At 42.7% G+C, this 16,374-nt stretch overlaps 1 protein-coding gene across 1 annotated transcript in view; it reads right to left on the reverse strand.

The window, feature by feature from the left end:
• LOC139414455 (N-terminal EF-hand calcium binding protein 3) overlaps positions 1–16,374 on the reverse strand; it is a 45,862-nt gene that overhangs the window by 9,438 nt on the left and 20,050 nt on the right. Inside the window, exons 4-7 of the mRNA XM_071162367.1 lie at positions 15,866–15,891; positions 11,647–11,744; positions 3,285–3,421; positions 17–138 (exon numbers count right to left, since the gene is read on the reverse strand). Coding sequence (XP_071018468.1) covers positions 17–138; positions 3,285–3,421; positions 11,647–11,744; positions 15,866–15,891 — 383 coding nt within the window. The remainder of the gene's footprint in view (positions 1–16; positions 139–3,284; positions 3,422–11,646; positions 11,745–15,865; positions 15,892–16,374) is intronic.

Below are 16,374 nucleotides of genomic sequence, written 5' to 3' on the forward strand. Positions count from 1 at the left end.
TAAGCATTGGTATTACCTGTAGTGAGAATGCCTGAGTAGGGGTCGGTGGGGGAGAGGCACATGTTCTTCTGAACCTTGCGGCCACATCGCCTGCTGTTCCTCTGCGCCGAGGGATGCTCCACCACCTTCACCTCTCTCCTGAAAACAGACAGAACCAGAAAAGGAAGAGGAATAAACATCAAAACAACTGTCAGAGAGGTGAGAAAGGGAGCGATGGTACTGGTCACAGGGAACAAAGAGAGGAGGAATAACATTCAGAGAAGAAGAGAATAGTGGAGAATGATGATGGTAGATGGTAGGCAGTAGAAAGTAGGTGGTAGAAAGTAGTCGGTAGAAGGTAGACAGTAGACGGTAGGCGGTAGACGGTAGGCAGTAGACGGTAGTAGTAGATAGACTGTAGGCGTCAGGCAGTAGAGGGTCATCAGGTCAGTGGAGGAGAGGCAGCAGTAGATGGTAGCACCAGTAGGTGGTAGCAGCAGTAGGCCGTAGCAGCAGCAGGCCGTAGCAGCAGCAGCAGGCCGTAGCAGCAATAGACGGTAGCAGCAGTAGGCCGTAGCAGCAGTAGGCGGTAGCAGCAGTAGGCGGTAGCAGCAGAAGGCGGTAGCAGCAGAAGACGGTAGCAGCAGTAGACGGTAGATGGTAGCAGCAGTAGGTGGTAGCAGCAGTAGACAGTCGTAGCAGCAGAAGGCAGTAGACGGTAGTAGAAGAAGACAGTAGAAGCATTAGACAGTAGATGGTAGCAGCAGTAGACAGTAGATGGTAGCAGCAGTAGGCGGTTACAGCAGTAGATGGTAGATGGTAGCAGCAGTATGCGGTAGCAGCAGTAGACAGTCGTAGCAGCAGTAGGCGGTAACAGTATCAGCAGTAAACAGACTGTAGCAGCGGTAGGCGGTATCAGCAATAGGCGGTAGCAGCAGTAGACAGAAGCAGCAGTAGACTGAAGCAGGAGCAGGCGATAGCAGCAGTAGGCGGTAGCAGCAGTAGGCGGTAGCAGCAGTAGACGGAAGCAGGAGCAGGCGATAGCAGCAGTAAACGGTAGGCAGTAGCATCAGTAGACAGTAGACTGGAGCAGCAGTAGCAGCAGTAGGCGGAAGCAGCAGTAGGCAGTAGCAGTAGAAGCCAGTAGCAGCAATAGGCGGAAGCAGCAGTAGACAGTAGCAGTAGAAGCCAGTAGCAGCAGTAGGCGGAAGCAGCAGTAGACCGTAGCAGTAGAAGCCAGTAGCAGCAGTAGGCGGAAGCAGCAGTAGACAGTAGCAGTAGAAGCCAGTAGCAGCAATAGGCGGAAACAGCAGTAGACAGTAGCAGTGGAAGCCAGTATCAGTAGAAGCCAGTAGCAGCAGTAGACATTAGACGGGAGCATCAGACAGTAGAAAGTAGCATGAGTAGGCAGTAGTAGCAATAGACGTAGCAGCAGTAGACAGTAGCAGTAGAAGCCAGTAGCAGTAGAAGCCAGTAGCAGCAGCAGGCGGAAGCAGCAGTAGACAGTAGACGGTAGCATCAGACAGTAGAAGGTAGCATCAGTAGGCAGTAGTAGCAATAGACGTAGCAGCAGTAGACAGTAGCAGCAATAAATGGTAGCAGCAGTAGATGGTAGGCAGTAGACGGTAGGCAGCAGCAGTACATTGGTCCAACCAAAACACAACAAAGAAGGGTGAAAGCGATTTTGTGGATAGTTCCAATTCCAAATGACAAGCCCAACACTGTAATTATCCCCCTGGGAAGTGTCGGACATGGTGTTGACTGCTCAGGGCTGACCCTAACCATTCATAGATTAAGTGTGTGTGTTTATGTATGTGTGTAACAGAGTAAATTGTGTGTGCATGTGCATCTGAGTCTGTGGGTGTCTCTGTGTGTGCATTTGTGTGACAGAGTAGATGGATGGAGAAACATTGTTTTCTCCAGCAGGTTAAGACTCTGTGTGCCTGCCTGTCCCGCTGACAGAGCAGAAGGAGTGTATGACTGGGACACTTCTACTGCTGGGCCAGTTAGCAGCACCAAAGGGCACTGTAGCACATAGAGGACTACCACAGATGAACAGAAAGGAGGACAAAAAGGTGGCGCCATAGTATTTAGTAATGAGGTGGTGCCATAGTATTTAGAAATGAGGTAGTGCCATAATGTTTAGTAATGAGGTGGTGCCATAGTATTTAGAAGTGAGATGGTGCCATAGTATTTAGTTATGAGGTGGCTCCATAGTATTTAGTAATGAGGTGGTGCCATAGTATTTAGTAATGAGGTGGTGCCATAGTATTTAGTAATGAGGTGGTGCCATAGTATTTAGTAATGAGGTGGTGCCATAGTATTTAGTAATGAGGTGGTGCCATAGTATTTAGTAATGAGGTGGTGCCATAGTATTTAGTAATGAGGTGGTGCCATAGTATTTAGTAATGAGGTGGAGCCATAGTATTTAGTAATGAGGTGGTGCCATAGTATTTAGTAATGAGGTGGTGCCATAGTATTTAGTAATGAGGTGGTGCCATAGTATTTAGTTATGAGGTGGTTCCATAGTATTTAGTAATGAGGTGGTGCCATAGTATTTAGTAAGGAGGTGGCGCCATAGTATTTAGTAATGAGGTGGCGCCATAGTATTTAGTAATGAGGTGGCGCCATAGTATTTAGTAATGAGGTAGTGCCATAGTATTTAGTAATGAGGTGGCGCCATAGTATTTAGTAATGAGGTGGTGCCATAGTATTTAGTAATGAGGTGGTGCCATAGTATTTAGTAGTGAGGTGGTGCCATAGTATTTAGTAAGGAGGTGGTGCCATAGTATATAGTATTTAGTAATGAGGTGGCGCCATAGTATTTAGTAATGAGGTGGCGCCATAGTATTTAGTAATGAGGTAGTGCCATAGTATTTAGTAGTGAGATGGTGCCATAGTATTTAGTAATGAGGTGGTTCCATAGTATTTAGTAGTGAGATGGTACCATAGTATTTAGTAATGAGGTGGTGCCATAGTGTTTAGTAATGAGGTGGTTCCATAGTATTTAGTAATGAGGTGGTGCCATAGTATTTAGTAATGAGGTGGTGCCATAGTGTTTAGTAATGTGGTGGTGTGCTTTCACCATGTGCTGCCCCTCGCTAACAATACCGCTACAGAATTATTTAGTAGTGACTTTGTGGCTGGAATGGTGTTGAGAGGTGAGGTAATTCCATCGTTTTTTAAGTAGTGAGGGGCAGCTGGTGTGGTGTTGATTCCTGAGGTGCTGTTGTGTATTTGTGACTGGGTATTCAGTAGTATGGTGCTGCCATAGTATTTAGGTGTGTTGAGCACTAGTGACTCACGGTGCAGGGCTGCTTTGCTCCTCCACAGCCTCCATGGCACACTGCAGGGACATTTGAAGAGAGAGCAGCTGGCTGGAGGTCTCCCTCAGCATGAAGCGGGTCACAAACTGTCCCAGCACAGAGGAGCCCTGGTACTCCTAACGAGGGAGAGATGGGGGAGAGGAGAGTAGGAGGGGTGGGAGAGAGGGGGTAGAAGAGTGGGCAGAGGATAGGTAGGGGAGAGGGGAGCAGGGGTGGAGAGACACAGGAGGTGAGTAAGAGAGAGAAAGGGAGCGAGAGGGAACAGGTTGGCAACCTTTATTCGTAAAACCCTAATTCATTCTAAAAGCTGTTATGCTCACGACAGCTACAGCATCAAGAGATAAGGGTGAAAGCTCATAAGATGTTTTACTCCAATTCAATCGCTATGTTTCACAGCATGCATGATTCTTAGCAATTTCAAATATTGAACGGTTTTCATAAAAATAAAAAAAAACATCTATTCCATCTTTAACTAGTGGGAGACTCGTCGTAACAAGACTGTAATTTAAGCCGACCTAGAGGAATGGTGCAGGATGGTTAATGGCGTAATTGTAGTGGAGCACCCCACTAGAATGTACAATGACAACCTAGTAGCGTCCCAAAAGGCACGCTATTCCCTACATAGGGCTCTGGTCAAAAGTAGTGCACTATGAGCCTTGGTCAAAAGTAGTGCCCTATATGGTGAATAGGGTGCAATTTAGGAGGCTACCCTTGCTACTGTTGATTAATACCATGGGGGAATTCTAGTCTAGGGCCTTGGTGATGACAATTATGACAGACTACAGCTGCTAACAATCGCTAGTGAAAACCTCTATGGATTTCCTTCTGACAGTGAATAAGAAAGTGCATGAATGAATGGAGCTTTAATTGTGTCAGGGTGCATAATTATGCAGTAAAAGCCCTCTTTTTCTAACAGGGATAGCTGGATTTTCTCCTTCCTTCACTGATGTGCTTCACTGATTCCTGGGCTGGCTAATATACGTCTCCGTCACAGATAAGAAAATAAATAAAAAAGGTATCTTCTTGAGGTAGATTCGATAATACTTTCTTTTAATGTCTGATTATTAAAGTATTATCTTATTATTGCACAGTTGGCTAATCATTGAAATCTGATCTCACTCATAAAATAGTTTGTAGCCTAAATACAACAGTTACTTACAAATGTAAAAAAATACATTGACAATTAACAATAATTTACAACAGCTTACAAATGGTGAACAAATTAATGAATTGTGGTTTGTAAGAAATGTATAGTCACACTGTAACGTCTCTCGTCGGAAGGCATGGACAAAACGCAGCGTGGTAAGTGTTCATGCTTCTTTATTTCTCAAAAACACTCAAACAAAGTGAAAAAAACAAAACAGTTCTGTCAGGTGCAGACACTAAACAGAAAATAACTACACACAAAGCACAGGTGGGAAAAAGGCTACCCAAGTATGATTCCCAATCAGAGACAACGATAGACAGTTGCCTCTGATTGTGGGAACCACACTCAGCCAAAAACAAAGAAATAGGAAACATAGAATGCCCACCCTAATCACACCCTGACCTAACCAAATAGAGAAATAAAACGTCTCTCTAAGGTCAGGGCGTGACACACACCTTGAAATAAAGTGTTACAATAGATTCAACCAAATGACTATGATCTTTAGATCCCAGACTCCAAGGTTCATCCAACATGTTGATTTTTGTCATAGTCTTCACATTTTTCTTTTTGGATAATATCAACCATAAAGATAATAAATAGGCAACTGAAAGAAAAGGCACCTTGTAGCGCATTGGAGTTTTTAACATGTCCTTTACGAACCAAGGTAGGTCTACTTTGTTTCTCACCTATTCCTATCTGTATAAAACGTGTATGCAAAAATTAACTGTATAAATCCAAAAACATATAGCTGGCATATGAAGGCATCACTGAAATGTAGGCCAGTTACAGTGCCTTCAGAAAGTATTCACACCCCTTTATTTTTTCCACATTTTGTTGTGTTACAGCCTGAATTTAAAATGGATTACATTTAGATGTGTTTTGTAACTGGTCTACACACAATACCCCATAATGTCAAAGTTGAATTATGTTTTTTGATATTTTTACATATTAGTTCAAAGTTAACTGAAATGTTGAGTCAATAAGTATTCAACCCCTTTGTAATGGCAAGCCTAAACACGTTCAGAAGTAATGTGCTTAACAGGTCACATAATAAGTTGCATGGACTCATGATTTTTGAATGACTACCTCATCTCTGTACCCCACACATCCAATTATCTGTAAGGTCCCTCAGTCGAGCAGTGATCCCTGTAGCCGGTCTCATCATCGTCGGTTATCAGGCCTACCACCGTCGTGCATCTGCAAACTTAATGATGTTGTTGGAGTCGTGCGCGGCCACGTAGTCTTGGGTGAACAGGGAGTACACGAAGGGACTAAGCACGCACCCCTGAGGGGCCCTTGTGTTGAGGGTCAGTGTGGCGTATGTGTTGTTGCCTACCCTCAAGTAGTGTGGTGGCTTCATGTTATGGGTATGCTTCTCATCATTAAGGATCGGCGTCACGTCAACGAGACAGTTGTAAATCATGCAGCGTGTTATGTCAAGATCTTAGATTTTAGAGAAACAACAAATGTCGGTACATATAAGTGTCTTATATCGTCTGAAAACTTAAATTCCTGTTAATATAACTGTACTGTCCAATTTACAGTAGCTATTACTGCGAAAAAATGCCATGCTATTGTTTGAGGAGAGCTCCTAACAACAAAACACTTTTCACCGCGATAGGTTTGATAAATTCACCACAAAAGGTGAAATGTGTACTTACATTCTGAAATCTTGCTCTGATTTATCATCCAAAGGGTTCCAGAGATACCGTGAAGTGTTGTTTTGTTAGAAAAAAAAAATGTTTAATATCCTAAAAAGGTCCATATAGCATGCACAATTGATTTTGTATTTCCACTCGTTCAATTTGCAAAGAAAGGAATCTGTGAAAATCTAACCCTATACGTTGTTTCAACGAGTGAAATCATGTTTGTATGTATTCCTCAGAGATCCTAGAACATAACAAGACTTTGCTATATCATTAGGGGTGTAGTATATCCTATAGGACACCATATTTGGTCAGAGAGCGAAGCCTTCATGGCACGCCGACGCCGCCGACGGCCATCACTTGAACGGCTGTATCTTTGTCAAATAAGCACCAACCGGGATCAAGCAAAGCTAGCTAGATAACCAATGAGCTGGGCTTTACGGAAGTATCCGGAAACCACGTATATATCGTAAAATGTAGCTAAAAACCTTGTACGACAGCATGCCTTTTCATTTTGGACATAAATTACAAGGATATTCAGAGTTATGAAAACTAGTTGTTTTGCAAATGTTGATCTTATAATATGGCTACTAATACTTGGAAAGCTAAATCAAAGTCACCGCGATAGTGCAAAATGACAAAGTACTCAGGAAAAACTAGGAGAGTGAAGGGCGTTTACCAGCAGCAGGTTCGGCAGAAGCTAGAAGGCAGGCGACGCCGAACGCCTGAGCTGGACAGAAGGGAGAGCCAAAGTGAAGGCTGGTGTGATTCACTGGGAGATTAATTCACCTTTCAGCAGGAAAATAACCTAAAACACAAGGCCACATCTACACTGGAGTTGCGTACCAATAAGACAGAGAATGTTCCGGAGTAGCAGAGTTACAGTGTTGAAAATGGTTGCCTAGCAATGATCAACAACCAATTTGACAGAGCTTGAATAATTTAGGAAAGAATAATGAGCAAATGTTGCACAATCCAGCTGTGGCAAGCTCTTAGAGACTTACTCTGAAAGACTCACAGCTGTAATTGCTGCCAAAGGTGATTCTAACATGTATTGGGGGTTGAATGCTTACAGTATCTAATCAAGATACTGTATTTTAGTGTTTTATTTTTATATACACTACCGTTCAAAAGTTTGGGGTCACTTAGAAATGTCCTTGTTTTTGAAAGAAAAGCACATTTGAGAAACAAACGCCTCACAAGTCCTCAACTGGCAGCTTCATTAAATAATACCCGCAAAACACCAGTCTCAACGTCAACAGTGAAGAGGCATCTCCGGGATGCTGGCCTTCTAGGCAGAGTTCTTCTGTCCAGTGGCTGTGGTCTTTTGCCCATCTTAATATTTTATTTTTATTGTCCAGTCTGAGATATGGCTTTTTCTTCCCGGAGTTGCCTCTTCACTGTTGACATTGAGACTGTTGTTTTGCGGGTACTTTTTAATGAATCTGCCAGTTGAGGACTTGTGAGGCGTCTGTTTCTCAAACTAGACACTCTAATGTACTTGTCCTCTTGCTCAGTTGTGCACTGGGGCCTCCCACTCCTCTTTCTACTCTGGTTAGAGACAGTTTGCGCTGTTCTGTGAATGGAGTAGTACACAGCGTTGTACGAGATCTTCAGTTTCTTGGCAATTTCTCACATGGAATAGCCTTCATTTCTCAGAACAAGAATAGACTGACGAGTTTCAGAAGAAAGTTATTTGTTCCATTATGAGCCTGTAATCGAACCCACAAATGCTGATGCTCCAGATACTCAACTAGTCTAAAGAAGGCCAGTTGTATTGCTACTTTAATCAGGACAACAGTTTTCAGCTGTGCTAACATAATTGCAAAATGGTTTTCTGATGATCAATTAGCCTTTTAAAATTATAAACTTGGATTAGCTAACACAACGTGCCATTGGAACATAGGAGTGATGGTTGCTGATAATGGGCCTCCTCTGTACGCCTATGTAGATATTCCATAAAAAAATCTTCAGTTTCCAGGTACAAAAGTAATTTACAACATTAACAATGTCTACACTGTATTTCTGATCAATTTGATGTTATTTTAATGGACAAAAAATGTGCTTTTCTTTCAGTAACAAGGGCATTTCTAAGTGACCCCAAACTTTTGAATGGTAGTGTATATTTTAACAAACGTTAGAATTTTTCTTCCAGTTCGACATTTTGTGTAGATCGTTAACAAAAAAATGACAAATCCATTTTAATCCCACTTTGTAACATAACGAAATGTGGTAAAAGTCAAGGGGTGTGAATACTTTCTGAAGGCACTGTATAACCTCTGGTGTATCATGAAGGAAACCTGACCGAAACACTGACAATGTGCAGTGGTAAAATCGTGTGTGGGGGAGATATACACTGAACAAAAATATAAATGCAGCATGTGAAGTGTTGTTCCCATGTTTCATGAGCTGAAATAAAAGATCCTAGAACAGTTCCATATCCACAAAAAGCTTATTTCTCTAAAATTTTGTGTACAAATTTGTTTACATCCCTGTTAGTTAGCATTTCTCCTTTGCCAAGAAAATCCATCTGACAGGTGCGGCATATCAAGAAGCTAATTAAACAGCATGATCATTACACAGGTGCACCTTGTGCTGGGGGTCAAAAAACAGCCACTCCAAAAAGTGCAGTTTTTTTCACATCACAATGCCACATATGTCTCAAGTTGAGGGAGAGTGCAATTTGCATGCTAACTGCAGGAATGTCTACCAGAGCCGTTGCCAGATAATTGAACGTTCATTTCTCTACCATAAGCCACCTCCAACATCATTTTAGAGAATTTGGCAGTATGTCCAACCGGCCTCATAAACACAGACCACGCGTAACCATACCAGCCCAGGACCTCCACATCCACCTTATTCACCTGCGGGATTGTCTCAGACCAGCCACCTGGACAGCTGATGATACTGTGGGTTTGCAAAACTGTCAGAAACCGTCTCAGGGAAGCTCATCTACGTGCTCGGCGTAATCACCAGGGTCTTGACTTGACTGCAGTTCGGCGTCGTAACCGACATCAGTGGGCAAATACTCACCTTAGAGGGACACTGGCATGCTGGAGAAGTGTGCTCTTCATGGATGAATCCCAGTTTCAACTGTACCGGGCAGATGGCAGACAGCATGTATGGCATCACGAACAGAGTGACCCATGGTTACAGTAGGGTTATGGTATAGGCAGGCATAAGCTACGGACACAATTGCATTTTATCGATGGCAATTTGAATGCACAGAGATACCGTGACAAGATCCCGAGACCCATTGTCGTGCCATTCATCCGCCGCCATCACCTCATGTTTCAGCATCATAATGCACGGCCCCATGTCTCAAGGATCTGTACACAATTCCTGAAAGCTGAAAATGTACCAGTTCTTCCATGGCGCATGTTTGTGACAGTCTGGATCGACCTGTACGACACCTTGTTCCTGTTCCCACAAATATCTAGCAACTCCGCATAACCATTGAAGAGGAGTGGGACAACATTCCACAGGCCACAATCAACAGCCTGATCAACTCTATGTGAAGGAGATGTGTCGCGCTGCATGAGGCAAATGGTGGTCACACCAGGTACTGACTGATTTTCTGATCCACACCCTTACCTTTTTTTAAAGATACCTGTGACCAACAGATATATCTGTTTTCCCGGTCACGTGAAATCCATAGATTAGTGTCTAATGAATTTAGTTCAATTGACTGATTACCTTATATGAACTGTAACTTAGTAAAATCTTTGACATTTTTGCATGTGGCGTTTATATTTTTATTCAGTGTATATACTGTACATTTGCTACAATGGGTGACTTAGGAATCCCATCAAGCACTTGGCCATACAATTCCTTTTACATCTTCCCTCTTTAGCCACAATGGGAAGGGCTGACTGTGCACTGCAAAACTCTACAGTTAGCTAGCCAGCTTCCCAATGTACCTGTATGGGCTCTGGGAAGCTCGATAAAATGTCTCAGCTATAAAAAAGCATTATATAGACCATAATATGATGCTAATGAATGCAGATCTGCTTGGCTGGACTATTCCTACACCAATATTGTTGCTTGACTCATCATTTTTATGAGGCACACTAGATTGCCTCCATCTGTGCTGGGGAGCCGTTTCGTCTCAAAGTCATGAATCAGCGGAATGGAGGGAAACTAGCCCCTAGTCCATGGACTGTGGAGTATTTACTGCTAATACAAAACATAGGTAGGGTATATTTTGTAGCCTATATCGTAAGGTACAGTATATAGCCAGGTGTGTGCCTTTCCAAATCATGTCCAATCAATTGAATTTACCACAGGTGGACTCCAATCCAATTGTAGGAACATCTCAAGCATGATCAATGGAAATAGGATGCGCCTGAGCTCAATTTCAAGTCTCATAGCAAAGGGTCTGAATACTTATATAAATAAGGTATTTCAGTTTTTGTTTAATAAATGTCCAAAAATGTATGAGGAAAATGTTTTATTAATACATTCTAGAATAAGGCTGTAACGTAACAAAATGTTGAAAAAGGGAAGGGGTCTGAATACTTTCCGAATGCACTGTATATTCTACATAAGGTATATTCTGTAGCCTATATCGTAAGGTATATTCTACATAAGGTACATTCAGCAGGCTTTATCTATACCCTATAGAATATATTCTATAGCTCCCATTCAATGGACTGTGTAGCATTTACAGTTCATAATACAAAACATACAGTGCCTAGTGAAAGTCTACACACCCTTTGCACAGTTTTCATATTTTGCTGCCTTCAAATAAAAAAAAATATTTTTATTAAATTAATATTTTTACTTATTGATCTACACAAGCATCACAGCATCACTGTAATGGCACCTTTGGAAGCCATTACAGCTGTCAATCATTTTGAATAAGATTCTACCAAATTTGCACAAATCTTAGGGCAACATATATCCATTGTTTTTGTCAAAATTGCTCAAGATTAGTACATTTGGTTGGGAATCATTGATGGACAGCAATATTCAAACCTTGTCTCTGATTTTCACACAGATTTAAGTCGGGTCTGAGACTATTCAGGAACACTCAACACCTATTGGAAAGCCATTCTGGTGTGACTTTGGCATTACAATGTGTGTATTGTCCCTCTGAAAAATAAAAAACTATCCCATCGTCAGGTATTCAGAAGACTGAGGTAGGATTCTCTCTCACTTTTTATCTGGCCTATGCTCCTTTCATATTTATTTTGAACCTGACAAAGTCCCCAGTCCCTGCCGGTGACAAGCATACAGATAACGTGATGCTGCCACCACAGTACTTGAAAAGATACGGGGTAGACTTTCACTAAGCACTGTAGGTATAGAGTATATTCTGTGGCCCACAGTCACCAAGCTGTGAACTCACCAAGCTGTGAACTCACCAAGCTGTGAACCAAGCTGTGAACTTTCTCCTATGCAATCCTGTTACATCAGTGATTACTTCAAGGTGCAGAGGAAAGAAGGGTATATTTTCAAAGTATTATTGAATTCACTCATCTATTTGACAGTAACCCTTGAGCATGGATGGGTATGATGTCTCAAAATAGTTCACACAAAGGCTTACCTCTTTAGTTTTGTCCATGGCCTTCAAGATGGCGACGTTTAGGGTTTCCAGAGCAGAGAGGACATTCATATACTCCCCCAAGTGTTGAGCAAAGTAATCTGAAATAAGCAAACATTTGTTTATTTAACATAGACTCACCAGTTTCTTATACTGTACAGTAAGGTATAAACATAAAAATTCAGTTGGATATCTAATGTGCATGATATCGCAAGAGCTTTCCCTGATAATGACATCTTTGCTCTTTGATCTGTCTCTGAAAAATGTATTGACTGATCAAAGAACCAAATAGAAATGGTACATTCTGAAACACAAGAGTAGACATTGATTGGATAAACTGTTATAACCTCTTATAAAGTCGGAAAGTAATTAAAGGTCGACTTTGGTCACGAAAAACTGTCCAAGCTCGCCCCTCATCTACATTTTCAAACAGAAATGTGGTGCGCCGTTGGTGGTTCGTCAATGTGTGGTCATGGGCGCCACTGCCGACGTAGTCAGTTCATTAGCAAAGCTAGCCACTTTAGCTAGCCAGTATCGACGACGTTGTCCCAGCCGTGAGGGTCCGCTGCTTCCCCAATCAAAAGCCCTGGATTAACACTGAGGTTGGAGCTAAATTAAAGGACAGGACTACCACATACAGAGCCATCGTAGACAACCCTGGGGATATGGCCAAGGACAGGACTACCACATGCAGAGCTTTCATAGACAACCCTGGGGCTATGGCCAAGGACAGGACTACCACATACAGAGCCATCGTAGACAACCATGAGGATATGGCCAAGGACAGGACTACCACATACAGAGCCATGAGGATATGGCCAAGGACAGGACTACCACATACAGAGCTTTCATAGACAACCCTGAGGATATGGCCAAGGACAGGAATACCACATAGAGAGCTTTCGTAGACAACCCTGAGGCTATGGCCGAGGACAGGAATAAGCACAAGAAGTACTGCTACAACTCCGCAGAGTCATCAAACGAGCAAAAGGACAATATAGGAATAAAGTGGTATCATATTACACAGTCTCCGACGCCTGCCTCAAGTGGAAGGGGCTACAGTCCATTACGGATTACAAAAGGAAGACCCAACTTTGATCTGATGCCGCTCTACCAGACAAAGTCAATGCATTTTATGCATGCATTGACAACAACAGCATGCTGGGTGTGAGTGCCGTCACCGACCCAGATGATTTGGTCATCTCGCTCTTCGAGGCCGAGATGAAATAGATCTTTAAATCAGGTCAACCCACGCAAGGCCGCGGGGCCGTTCTCAGAGGATATGCAGAACAGCTGCAGAACAACCTCTCCTTGTCCCAGTCTGTAATCCCTACATGTTTAAGATGACCATCATCATTCCTGTTCTCAAGAACTCTAAGGCTTCATGCCACAATGACTACCGCCCTGTAGCACTCACATCTGTAATCATGAAGTGCTTTGAGAGGCTGGTTATGGCACACATTAACTCCATCATCCCAGACCCACTCCAATTTGCACACTGCCCTCACCTACCTAGATAAGAGGAATACCTATGTGAGAGTGCTGTTCATGGACTACAGCTCAGCGTTCAACACCATTTTCCCTTCAAAGCTCATCACCAAGTATAGGACTCTAGGTCTGAACACCTCCCTCTGCAACTGGATACTGGACTTCCTGACGGGCCGACCCCAGGTGGTGAGGGTAGATAAAATCACTTCCGGCACGCTGACCCTTAACACAGGGGCTCCCCAGGGGTGTGTGCTTCAACCTATCCCTCAACGTCAGCAAGACCAAAGAGCTGATTGTGTACTACAGGAAACAAAGGAGCAAGCACGCCACAATCCACATCGACGGGGCTGCAGTGGAGCAGGTAGACCGCTTCAAGTTCCTCGGTGTCCAAAACACTAAAGACTTAAAATGGTCTAAATACGCACACAGTCGTGAAGAAGACCTCTTCCCCCTCAGGAGGTTGAAAAAGTTTGGCATGGGCCCTCAAATCTTTAAAAGGTTCTACAGCTGCACCATTGAGAGCATATTGACTGGCTGCATCACTGCCTAGTGCGGCGATAGCACCGTCTTTGATCGCATGGTGCTAGAGAGTGTGGCGGGGACAGACCAGTACATTACTGGGGCCGAGCTCCCTGCCATCCAGGACATCTATATCAGGTGGTGTGGTAGGAAGGCCTGGAAAATCATTAGACTTAACCACTCAAGTCAGACTATTCCCTCTGCTTCCACAAGGCAAGCGGTACAGGTGCATCAAGTCTGGCACCAACAGGCTCTTGAACAGCTTCAATCCCCAAGCAATAACACTGATAAAGAGCTAACAAAATAGCTACACGGACTACCTGAATCAATCTTGTATCCTCATTGACATTTTCATTTTTGTCTCTATGCACACACACAGGTCCCTACATACTCACAGTTCCCTACACACTCATACTCCATAATTTACTCACTCACACATAACATGCACATACATTTATACTGACTACAAACACCCACTCACATACAAGCTCAGCGTATGTGTTCATCTTATATCCTGATGCCTAGTCCCCTTATTCAATACATATCTACCTCCATCACTTCAGTATCCCTGCACATTGTTAATATAGTATTGGAACTGACCCTGTATATAGTATGCTTACTTAGTTATTGTGTTCTTAATACATCTTCACATTTCTCGTGTTTTTTTTCTAGTAATACATTGTTATTGATTATTGCATTGTTGGGATTTGAATTTGCAAGAAAGACATTTCACTGTACTTGTGTATGGGACATTAAAACATTGTGCTCCCAGGTGGTGCAGTGGTCTAAAGCACTGCATCTCAGTGCTAGAGGCGTCACTACAGACCCTGTATCACATCCGGCCTTTATTGGGAGTCCCATAGGGCGGCGCACAAATGGCCCAGTGTCGTCCGGGTTTGGCCGGAGGAGGCCATCATTGTAAATAAGAATTTGTTCTCAACCGACTTGCCTAGTTAAATAAAAAATATGTGTTGACGACCTTTCACCTGATTTGATTTTGGACAGAAGCTGTAGAGATTGGTAAGAAATGGAACTTCTGTAGCCAAATATCTTATTCATACAATTTGTTTTTAAGCATTAAATGACCTGGTATTATGGTGCACTGATCAGTCATGCAGTTTATTTTTTGCATTTTTACCCAAAGTCGACCTTTAAGCCAAAACGCTTAATGAAGTGTGTCAGTGTAGTCATACTTGACCATGATAATGCCAACTGTAGTCACACTTGACCATGATAATGTCAACTGTAGTCATACTTGACCATGGTAATGGCAACTGTAGTCATACTTGACCATGGTAATGCCAACTGTAGTCATACTTGACCATGATAATGTCAACTGTAGTCACACTTGACCATGATAATGTCAACTGTAGTCATACTTGACCATGATAATGTCAACTGTAGTCATACTTGACCATAGTAATTCAACTGTAGTCATACATGACCATGGTAATGCAACTGTAGTCACACTTGACCATGGTAATGTCAACTGTAGTCATACTTGACCATGGTAATGCCAACTGTAGTCATACTTGACCATGATAATGTCAACTGTAGTCACACTTGACCATGATAATGTCAACTGTAGTCATACTTGACCATGGTAATGTCAAATGAATCAGGACATTTTAACTTTCACCAATCAAAGAGTGTCCTGGATTTCCTTCACCTATGAAGCAGACATTGACCGATGTCCATTGGACTAACTCCAAGATGACGCAGCGAAGGCACTTACAGTGATGAGAGATAGTTAACTTCCCCCTGACGTCAAGCTGCTGCACGACTGACGCTTTTGCCATTCAATAAATTATGCAGCAGATTTATTCTCGGAAGTGAGTGTTTACATGTCTTTGTACTATTCCTTGGCTTTCCAGACCATCTGCCACTCACCTCCATAAGCTGGAGATCTAGATGTCTGTCAGGTTACAGTTTATACCCAGACTGATAATAACAGATGATGATCGGCGATGATGCGGATGATGTAGATGGGAATGGTGATGTGATGACAATAACGAGGAAGATTATGCTAATGTTTGACAGCCTATCACAACAATAAGATACTGACATATACTATACTGACATATACTGACATGGCTGAGCACAAAAGCTCCACAGGTGAGACCAATGCTTAACTGGAAGTACGTTGGGGAGATTGCAGGGTTAATGTGAAGAAAGGATAGGCCACATTAACACAGACAGTAGCCCCAACACTCACCTGAAAGCTTGTCGGTGTCTAGGTTGCTACAATGTAGCAGAAAAGAAAAAGAGGGGAAAGAAAGAGAGTTAATTGAATCATTTAAGTCATTGAAGCACGTCGGGTGCCCAAAACCCCATGTACTGTAAAACTTTCAGGAATGAATAAGCTCAATAAAAGTTAGATAAAATGTGCCAATTACAATGCTTTCTTCCTAATCATCTTGGAAAAACAGAATCCTTGTTCATCCTAAGAGTACGATTAATTCACCTCACACTTTTTCACTCATAGTGTCTGATTGAAGCCTACAGGCTTTGATTAAAGAAATGTGAACTATATCTATTATTACTATATCTCTTGACACAATGATGAAAATAATCATGGCCTCTAATCCTTCAAGCTGCATACTGGACCCTATTCCAACTAAACTACTGAAAGAGCTGCTTCCTGTGCTTGGCCCTCCTATGTTGAACATAAGAAACGTCTCTCTATCCACCGGATGTGTACCAAACTCACTAAAAGTGGCCTAG

Source organism: Oncorhynchus clarkii, chromosome 7 (genome assembly GCF_045791955.1).
Source record: "Oncorhynchus clarkii lewisi isolate Uvic-CL-2024 chromosome 7, UVic_Ocla_1.0, whole genome shotgun sequence".
In the NCBI taxonomy this organism is placed as follows: Eukaryota; Metazoa; Chordata; class Actinopteri; order Salmoniformes; family Salmonidae; genus Oncorhynchus; species Oncorhynchus clarkii.